Here is an 8,502-nt window from a genome sequence, read left to right as displayed (position 1 = left end):
GGTGGTCAAAGGAATGGAATGATAAAGTAAGGAAGGGTAGTAGTAAGAGTCAGCACACATATAGTTCATAGACAGTGCCCCCAAGGGACAGAAGTCCTGAGTTCCAGTACAGAAGGGTGCAGAACCCTCGGAACTGAAGGTACAAGAGCAGAGAACTGTAACAGTGGTAGTGAGGTTTACCTCGTGGGAAACCTCTGTGGTAATCCTCACTGTGGGAAACTAGGGAGTTTCCACTTGTACTCTAGTCTTGACCAGTCCTACATCCATTACATCAGCAACTATGGCAGACAGTGGACGCACGTGACACGATCATCGATGTCCATCCCTCTACATCACATGAAGTATATCCAATCTCTCGGCAGCAAGAAAGCACACCCGACTATGTGCGAATAACCGTTCATACTCAGTCAGAGTATAGCACAAAGATGATCTCCCTTGCCATATGGCAACACGTCTCCGTCTCAATGGTATCTACTGTACTGGGTCGTCATGGACTCACAGCAGGGATCAAGATATCCTACCGAGAGAAGGAGTAAAATTGATTTCGTTATACGTTGCTGGGATAGAGAAGCTCGGTTCAATGATGCATTTCTTGAAGCGTAGAATCGTAGAACTGCGTTAACATGCACACAATTTGTCTTTAGGCGCGTTTGATGCATATCCAGGATATAATACACGCGTTCACTCGACGCTCATCGCAATCCAATTATGTGCAACTCAAGAGGCACTCGACAGGATTGGCGTCGAATACGTCACAAATTTTGCGTATACCTGATACGAATAGCACCTGAAAAACCAATATCTCTAACGCTCCCTGATGCATACTTCTGTTAACACTTCAGCTTCCGTCTGGCGCGTTCGCAGGAGATAGATTCGGAGAGACCAACGCATTGTTTCCATACTGCACGATCAGCGCATTATCATTACTTAGTTAACTTTCCGCACTCGTCAGGGATGGGTCTGATCGACGAGGACACGCAATGACGCATATCGGGTAATGCAGGAAATCCGATGGAGGATTTGGAACTTCAACTGGTACGGAGAGCCATGCTGGTCAAGGTATGGTCATTAACTTTCTACAGATTACTGTGTAAAAGACCCTTGAGGTGCTTATTGGCTTGGTATTCGTCTGTGTCAGTGCGCCAGCTGTTCTGGATCAACTGGACCTCGTCGACGTAGATACGCTCGCATGTTGACTCGCTCAACGTCAACTTCCCTGTGGCGGATAAAACGGTCTGTGAGAAAAGCTTTAGATGCCTTACAGCTGCAGATATTGAGTATGCTAGCCCTAATACAGGCATGCTACAGTTTTTGGGACCTCTCGGCTCTCTCAACACTGAACAAGCACATCGAATAAATGTTGAGAAATGTGCCTCGTTTATCCTTTCCGCACAAGTTTGTTCATTATCCCTCGTATTGACTCTAGATTGACTCTAGACCACTTAGATTGCAGTTTTTAATTCATGTTTCTCTCTTCTTAAGGACCCAGAGGAAGGTTGGATCGCCGATCGACCGAATAACACTGTAGACGTCTTTCACACCCACCCCGGCGTTGCAGGTTCGATTTCTCCCAATGTACTGAATTCAACCAATTCAACTGACAGAGGTGTCATAGTTCAGGTCTCTCATTACTCGGATACCCGAATCTAGAAGATCTCGACCCAGTGTACTGCATGCCTGCACGTGTTTCCGAGAAGCTGGGTCTACGGAAAGCGTGGAAAGCGTTACCGAGAAGAGAGACTTGGCCATGACGATGCAATACTCAGAAGTGTGGCTGTACGCACTCGTGCAATTTGTACAATAAATGTATGGCATTCCAATGAATACTGGTGCATTATACTTATGAAAGGGGGTCGATTTACATTGCATTATATCACAGAGGTAATCAGCCAATAAAACTCTGATAATTATTCACTGAAGCCTATCTTGCGATTTGCATCTGGGAATAAGGTCGAATTAAGCGACAAATGTTCTTGTAAAGCCAGAGAGAACAGACTAAACCTTGAAATGCGAGCTGGCCAGCTCTACTCTATTACGTCGACTGTCTTTGCCCTGAGTCCCAATCGTGGATCATACCCGTCTTCCCCGACAAACGTTGACTGTTAAAGATCTGGTCAAAAACAGTCCAGATACTGGAGCGAGTCATTATTTTACATGGTCTACCGTAATTCCAATCGGAAACCATAAGCGTCATGACATACATTGACGCTTTTTAAGTATTGGACATGACTACTGTTAGGGTGATGGGTTGACAGCTGTTCCATTCAATGTTCTGCACAATACTAATATTGCTCTATTGTACCAACATAGCTAATCCAAAGCGAACCAAGTACTGACAGCAAGATAACAAAAGCATTCTAGTATACATGGGGACATGGGAACAAATCCCGACGGTTTATTGTCAATTGTTGAGTCTGTCACCGACGTTTAGACAGAGGAATCCTGCGGCACGAATGCGGTGGAGCCACTGTCTTCTGTAGCAACTTTGACGTTGCTGGTGAAAGTTCCTATCTTTGCGTTTAACACGCAACTCGTTAGGAACAAATTGAAATATACCTTCATACGCAGCTGGTTGCTCAAATTTAATGTTACTCATGGATTTCGTCCGGTAGTTTGTGCCTTCGTTTACGCCTAGCTTTCCGGCTTCCTTCAAGTTGAAAAGTAGTCGACTTCCCAAAATACATAGGAACGATGGGTTCCCAACTTGCCCAAGGATGGATGCTAAAATTACGTTTTCGACATCCAGTTTAGGATATAAAAGGTTGAAAATGCAACACATTATCGCGCTAAAATACGACGGCAGTCAGGACTCAGCATTTGTCAGAATAGTTGTATTTCTATCGCTCACAGGAGGAAGTATATTATCTGATCGCGGATAAGAATCTCGACCAGCTTGAATCCTCTGAACCTCGTTGACATTTTCCAGTATTCTGCGGCTTTATATAGCGCGAGCAACATGAGGGCAAATCCGTACACCATCGGAATTGTCCTGCATAATGTCAATCAACATCTGGCGTACCAAGAACGGGTGTATTCATACCAGTCAATGATTGCTAGTCTCAAAGTATTGTTGCTAATAGTGTAGTCACAAACTGAGGTATTCTCTATTAGTGGCATGGTGGTTACTGAGCCTAGTATGAGTTCTAATTCTCAAACGAATGCGACCGACTCACTCTGCTCATTCAATATTCCACAAACTAAAAAACCAAGCTTTGTAGCCGCTTCTGCTCCGAGGAGGATCAGGAGACATGTTGATAAGTGTATTGCTGTTGTGCAGTTAGCATAGCATGGCTTTTGAAGTTATCCACATACGATGTGAATAAAGTGCAAGGACTCGAATCATAAGAATGTCTGTAGATTGGCAATCAGTCAAGAGTTGAACAATATGATACAGAATAAAATCACAGTCAATCGACAATATAGTGATCCAGTCTAGGAGGCTTGTCAGTGTAGAGAGTGGCTTGATTGTTAATATACCCACTGGAGACATTGGTGGACCACACGGAGAACTTGCCTGGAAGAGGTCAACGCTGAGAACAGGTGACGAAGTCATTGCTTACATCTACATACTTCGATATAATAGTTATAACAGATTAGAATTATCTGAACTTACATTTCCGGAGACATGTTCCATTCAGTGACTAGAGGCGACAGTAGCAGTCAGAAAACACGTACTCTGATGCTCCTAATACTTACAAAATATTGATAAAATTGCTCCGAAAATACCAGTATATCGATTCTGGTTCTACTCAGTTGCAGCATTTATAATGAAGCTTAAAGTAGTATACCAGAAAATAGACAATATTGACAGGTTTCTTAAGTGAGGTTCCCTGCTACTCCTGTCATCTAATGGTGTTCACTGGATTGACGGATGAAATCGAAACAATACCCAGAAGAATTCGATCTATCAGATTGTTTTTGTCATAGAGTCACGAAAGCAACTTAAATAAAAGAAAGAACACACCTCTCTGTCCATTGTAATAACTGGAAAACCGGTCAGTATAGAGCAGAGAGGCTATTCGGATGAACAGACCAGAATCATACACTAAAAGGGCCACAATTGCAAACTGCCAATACTGTGCAATTATTGTGCTTGAAACAAATTCTTGTATGAAACTAGGGTCGAGAGCTCCTGAGCTGTCCTTGGCTGAAGACATTGCCACCAGAGAGTGCATACGTCCAGCTGGTTGCTTGAGCAGAAGAGAGTGGGTCGGGTGCTTTTCAAAACACAATTGGGCTTCCATCTTATAGAACGAACCAATTATTGAATGGAATCCATCATATCAGTAATATCTTCATTTGCCTTTACAGTTTGATGGATGAATACAATCGTCACAACTCATCAATCATTGTTCAATATCAGTTTCTGATGTTGATAAGTTATAACTACTAAGAACTATGATATGAGACATTAATATTGAATCCAAATCTAATATTAAGAAAAGGCATTCACTTTGATTTCCGATTTTACATGCATTCATCCAGCCCGGGGTTTCGAATCGTACAAGGAGATTCTAAAGAGGAGGAATGATGTAATGATGTAATGTTGCGTTGTGCGTACTTGTTGACTCGTGTTGACCGGCCCTACATCATTACATCACGGACTTCGACACATACACTGATACAGCATCCAGAACTTAATGCGCACGTTTACCCAACGCTATGTGCGATCCAAACACTCACAACTCAAAATGCACTTGATAGGATTGACGTCGAACTCGTCACAAACTGTGCGTACACCTGCCTCGAAATAGCACCTCTATGACCGCGGTAGAATAGTCCTGATACCTCTGGAATATAGTTTTATTATCGCTTCAACTTCCCTCCGACGCATTCTCGGAGGACAGATTCGGAGAGGCGGACACACGATTTCTCCATTGCTCCGTCAACGCATTATCGTTACTCGGTCAACTTTGTGCACTCCCAGGAGATGGTCCTGGTCGGCGAGGACGTGCAATAGCGCATATTGTGCAATGCAGGAACTTTGATGGAGGATTTGGAACGTCGCCGGTGCGGAGAGTCATGCTGGTCAAGGTGTGCTTAATAACTATCTGTATCTTGCCATATAATGAACCCATGATATACTCATTGTCGTATTGTGTCGGTTTAGTAATCGTCTGTGTCAGTGCACTGGTCATCCTGGATCGACTAGACCCAGTCGGCGTAGATACGCTCGCCTGGTGGCTTGCTGGACGACAACTCTCTTGCGGTGGATTAGATGGTTGGCTTGAAAAGTTAGAAGACGCAAGAAAAGGTTTAATTTCTTCACAGGTGCAGATGTTGAGTAAGTATGCTAGCCTTGGTACTGGTATACTAGAGTTTCTGGGTCCTCTCCGCTCTCTCAACTCTGAACAAGCTACACTGGATAAATGCTGCGAAACTCGTCTCGTTTACCCTTTCCGCACAAGCTTGTTCCTTATTCTACATCACTTGACTTCTCTTAAATCACGATTGTTGATCCACTTTTCTCCTCAAGGATCCGGACGAGGGTGGAATCGCCGATCGACCGAACAACGCTGTAGTTGTGTTTCACACGCACTTCAGATGCGCAGGTTCGATTTCTCTCAACCTTTTTGAATATAAAACAATCTGACTGAACGAGTTATTGTGCTTTAGTTCTCATTACTCGGATAGCCGAACCCAGAGAGGATCTTGACCCAGTGTATTGTATACCAGCACGTGTCACCGAGAAGCTGTGTACGGAAAGCGTGGAAGGCATTGCCAAAGAGAGAGACATGGCCATGACGATGCTGCAATACCTAGACGTATGGCTGTACGTACTGGTGCAATTTGTGTAATAACTGTACGTCATTCCAATGAACACTGGTGCATGATGCCAATGTTAGGCAATCGATTTACGTTGCATATAAGTACAGAAGGAATCAACCAATAAAACTATGACAAATATTCACTGAAATCTAACCTGTTTTTCGTGTCTGGGCATAATGTAATTTTAATGGCGAATATTCATGTAAAGCTGGGGAGAAGCGGACTAGACCCTGGTACGTAAGCTGGCCAGTCTTATTCTATTGCTTTGACTGTCTCTACCCTGAGCCCAATTGCAGATCATTCCTGCTTTTTACTTACCAAAATGTTGACTGTTAAAGATCCAGTCTGGAACAGGATTGATATACTGGAGCGAGTCGTTAGGCAAGTCGTTAGAGCAAGTCGTTATTTTACATGGCTTGCTATAATCCCAATCATCAGAAGCCATGAAGCATCATGCTGTACAATGATGTTTTTCAGCATCCGAGGGCATGACCACAGTCGCAATGTTCGGTTGAAAAATGTTCAATTCAAAGTGCTGCATATTAATAAGATTGTTCTAGTGTACTGAAAGAGCTAATTCGAAGCAAATCAAGTGCAGATAGCAAGATAAAAAAGGCATTCTGTTATGCAAGGGGATGTGTACACAAATTCCAACAGTTTATGGCCCATCAATATGTTTGTCGCTGACGTTCAGACAGAGGAATCCTGCGGCACGAATCTCGTAGAGCCACTGTCTTCCGTAATGGCTCCAGCATCACTGGTAGAAGCCCCTATTTCTACATTTAACTCGTAACTCGTCAAGAACAAAAAGATGAATCTACCTTCACTCCTGGCCGGTTGATCAAATTCGATAGTACTCATAGATGTTGTCCGGTAGTTCGTGCCTTCGTTTACGCCCAGCTTTCCTGCTTCCTTCAAGTTGAAGAGCAGTCGACTCCCCAGGATGCATAAGAATGACGGGTTCCCAGCTTGCTGAAGGAACATTTCTAGAACATCGTTGTTGACAGGCACCTTAAAGTTCAGAATATTGAAAACACAACACATTATTGCTCTAAGATACGACAGTAGTTAGCATTCGTCACAATCGTTGTAATTCTATAACGCACAGAAGGAAGTATATTATCTGATCGCGGATAAGAACCTTGACGAGCTTGAAGCCTCTGAATCCACTTGACATTTTCCAGTATTCCGCGGCTCTGTAAAGTGCGAGTAACATGAGGACCAATCCGTACACCATCGGAAATGTCCTGGATTATGTCAATCAATCTCTCGCATCTGAGAATGAGCATAACCATACCAATCAATAATTCCTGGTGTCAAATTGACGGCGTTGTCGCTACAAAATGAAACATTCTTGGTTATTGGTATGGCGGTTACTGTGTACAGTATGAGATCTAATTCTCAAATGAATACGACCAACTCACTCTGCTCAGCCCATGTTCCATAAACTAATATACCAAATTTTGTAGCTGCTTCTGAACCCAGGAGGATTATGAGGCATGTTGATAGGGTTTTTGCTATTCTGTGATTAGTATAGAGAAACATTTGAACCTTTCCACATACAATTTGGGTAAAATGGAAGGACTCGGACCATAAGAATGTCTGCAGATTGGAGATTAGTTAATAATTTAACAACACACTGTACAATAGAATTACAGTCAATTAGTACCATAGTGGCCCAATCTAACAGGCCTGTCAATACAATGAATGGCCTGACATTTATCGTACTCACTGGAGATGCTGCTAGACCACTCAGAGAAATTGCCTGGAAAACGTCAAAGCTTAGAAAAGGTCTAGAAAGTATTGCTTACATCTATGTACTTAAATTTATAAGTTACAAGATCTTGGAAATATCTTAACTTACCCTTCTTGAGATACGTCCAATTCTCCTGCTGGGGGCAACGTTAGCCCCGAGAAGAATATACACCAGTATTCCTACATAATACTCACCATATACCGAAGCTACTGCTCCGAAAATACCGATATATCGATTCTGGCTCTACTCAATCACAATATTCATAAGGAAGCTCAAGTAACATACCAAGAAATAAATAATATTGACGGGCTTCTTAAGTGAGCTTCCCTACAACTCATTCCATTTAATAGTGTTCACTGGATTGACAGATAAAAATTAAACAATACCGAGAAGAACTCGATCTATCAGATTGTTTTCGTCACTATCTCATAGAGAGAAAGAACTACAGACAGAACACACCTCTCTGTCCAGTGTGATGACTGAAAAACAGTCAATATCACGTAGAGAGAGATGACTCGGATGAACACACTAGTATCTAGTGCTCCACGCGTAGCATATACGCTTACACACGTATAATTACAGGCATAAACTGGGTCAGCAGGACCTATATACAATACACTACTTCCATATACAGTGTATATGCTGTGCCAAATATAACAAGATACTTTACATTAAAATAGCTTATAAAAGTACACTATCATCTTTCAAAACAAATGCTTGATATTACTGAGTTAAGAAAATGTATTGTAGTACTGTTTACACACAGAAATAAGACAGTTGAGTGTTGTGAATTACTGCTGCTTGCATAATTCCTTAGAATGGCAAGATCACGTGATTTGTTCGTCACAAAGTTGAAAAACACAAAGAAAATACAATATCTCACTCAATCCTTAACATAAATGTGTACTATTAGTACCTAAATTCATACTTTTAAAATCCCCTTCAGATAGATACTTTATTAATCAAATTTGAGTAAG

At 42.2% G+C, this 8,502-nt stretch overlaps 5 protein-coding genes across 5 annotated transcripts; 2 read left to right on the top strand and 3 right to left on the bottom strand.

Moving 5' to 3' along the window:
• The first annotated feature begins 804 nt into the window (after positions 1–804).
• On the top strand, positions 805–1,818 carry FOMMEDRAFT_170461 (uncharacterized protein). Its single transcript, XM_007270263.1, has 5 exons — positions 805–1,035; positions 1,083–1,237; positions 1,298–1,369; positions 1,483–1,558; positions 1,621–1,818. The coding sequence occupies exons 3-5, from the start codon at positions 1,358–1,360 to the stop codon at positions 1,749–1,751; spliced, it is 219 nt and encodes a 72-aa protein (XP_007270325.1). The 5' UTR covers positions 805–1,035; positions 1,083–1,237; positions 1,298–1,357; the 3' UTR covers positions 1,752–1,818.
• A 609-nt stretch (positions 1,819–2,427) lies between these two features.
• On the bottom strand, positions 2,428–3,117 carry FOMMEDRAFT_160601 (uncharacterized protein; the record flags this gene model as incomplete). Its single annotated transcript, XM_007270262.1, has 4 exons — positions 2,428–2,507; positions 2,557–2,786; positions 2,849–2,989; positions 3,041–3,117. 4 exons carry the CDS (start codon positions 3,115–3,117, stop codon positions 2,428–2,430), a joined length of 528 nt encoding a protein of 175 aa, XP_007270324.1.
• A 290-nt stretch (positions 3,118–3,407) lies between these two features.
• Positions 3,408–4,157, bottom strand: FOMMEDRAFT_31203 (uncharacterized protein; the record flags this gene model as incomplete). The annotated part of the gene is made up of 6 exons (XM_007270133.1): positions 3,408–3,514; positions 3,561–3,562; positions 3,614–3,641; positions 3,697–3,745; positions 3,965–3,984; positions 4,034–4,157. The coding sequence occupies 6 exons, from the start codon at positions 4,155–4,157 to the stop codon at positions 3,408–3,410; spliced, it is 330 nt and encodes a 109-aa protein (XP_007270195.1).
• Positions 4,158–4,543: 386 nt separating this feature from the next.
• Positions 4,544–5,807, top strand: FOMMEDRAFT_170459 (terpenoid cyclases/Protein prenyltransferase; the record flags this gene model as incomplete). Its single annotated transcript, XM_007270261.1, has 4 exons — positions 4,544–4,730; positions 4,802–5,034; positions 5,477–5,552; positions 5,617–5,807. The coding sequence occupies 4 exons, from the start codon at positions 4,544–4,546 to the stop codon at positions 5,796–5,798; spliced, it is 678 nt and encodes a 225-aa protein (XP_007270323.1). The 3' UTR covers positions 5,799–5,807.
• Positions 5,808–6,459: 652 nt separating this feature from the next.
• FOMMEDRAFT_160599 (uncharacterized protein) lies at positions 6,460–7,006 on the bottom strand (the record flags this gene model as incomplete). The annotated part of the gene is made up of 2 exons (XM_007270260.1): positions 6,460–6,820; positions 6,876–7,006. The coding sequence occupies 2 exons, from the start codon at positions 7,004–7,006 to the stop codon at positions 6,460–6,462; spliced, it is 492 nt and encodes a 163-aa protein (XP_007270322.1).
• Positions 7,007–8,502: the final 1,496 nt, after the last annotated feature.

Source organism: Fomitiporia mediterranea (genome assembly GCF_000271605.1).
Source record: "Fomitiporia mediterranea MF3/22 unplaced genomic scaffold FOMMEscaffold_12, whole genome shotgun sequence".
In the NCBI taxonomy this organism is placed as follows: Eukaryota; Fungi; Basidiomycota; class Agaricomycetes; order Hymenochaetales; family Hymenochaetaceae; genus Fomitiporia; species Fomitiporia mediterranea.
This window is presented reverse-complemented; position numbering and strand designations above follow the sequence as displayed.

Coding starts and splice junctions, on each gene's coding strand:
- FOMMEDRAFT_170461 (XM_007270263.1), top strand. Junction 1,559..1,620: donor CACCCACCCCGGCGTTGCAG/GTTCGATTTCTC, acceptor GTCATAGTTCAG/GTCTCTCATTACTCGGATAC.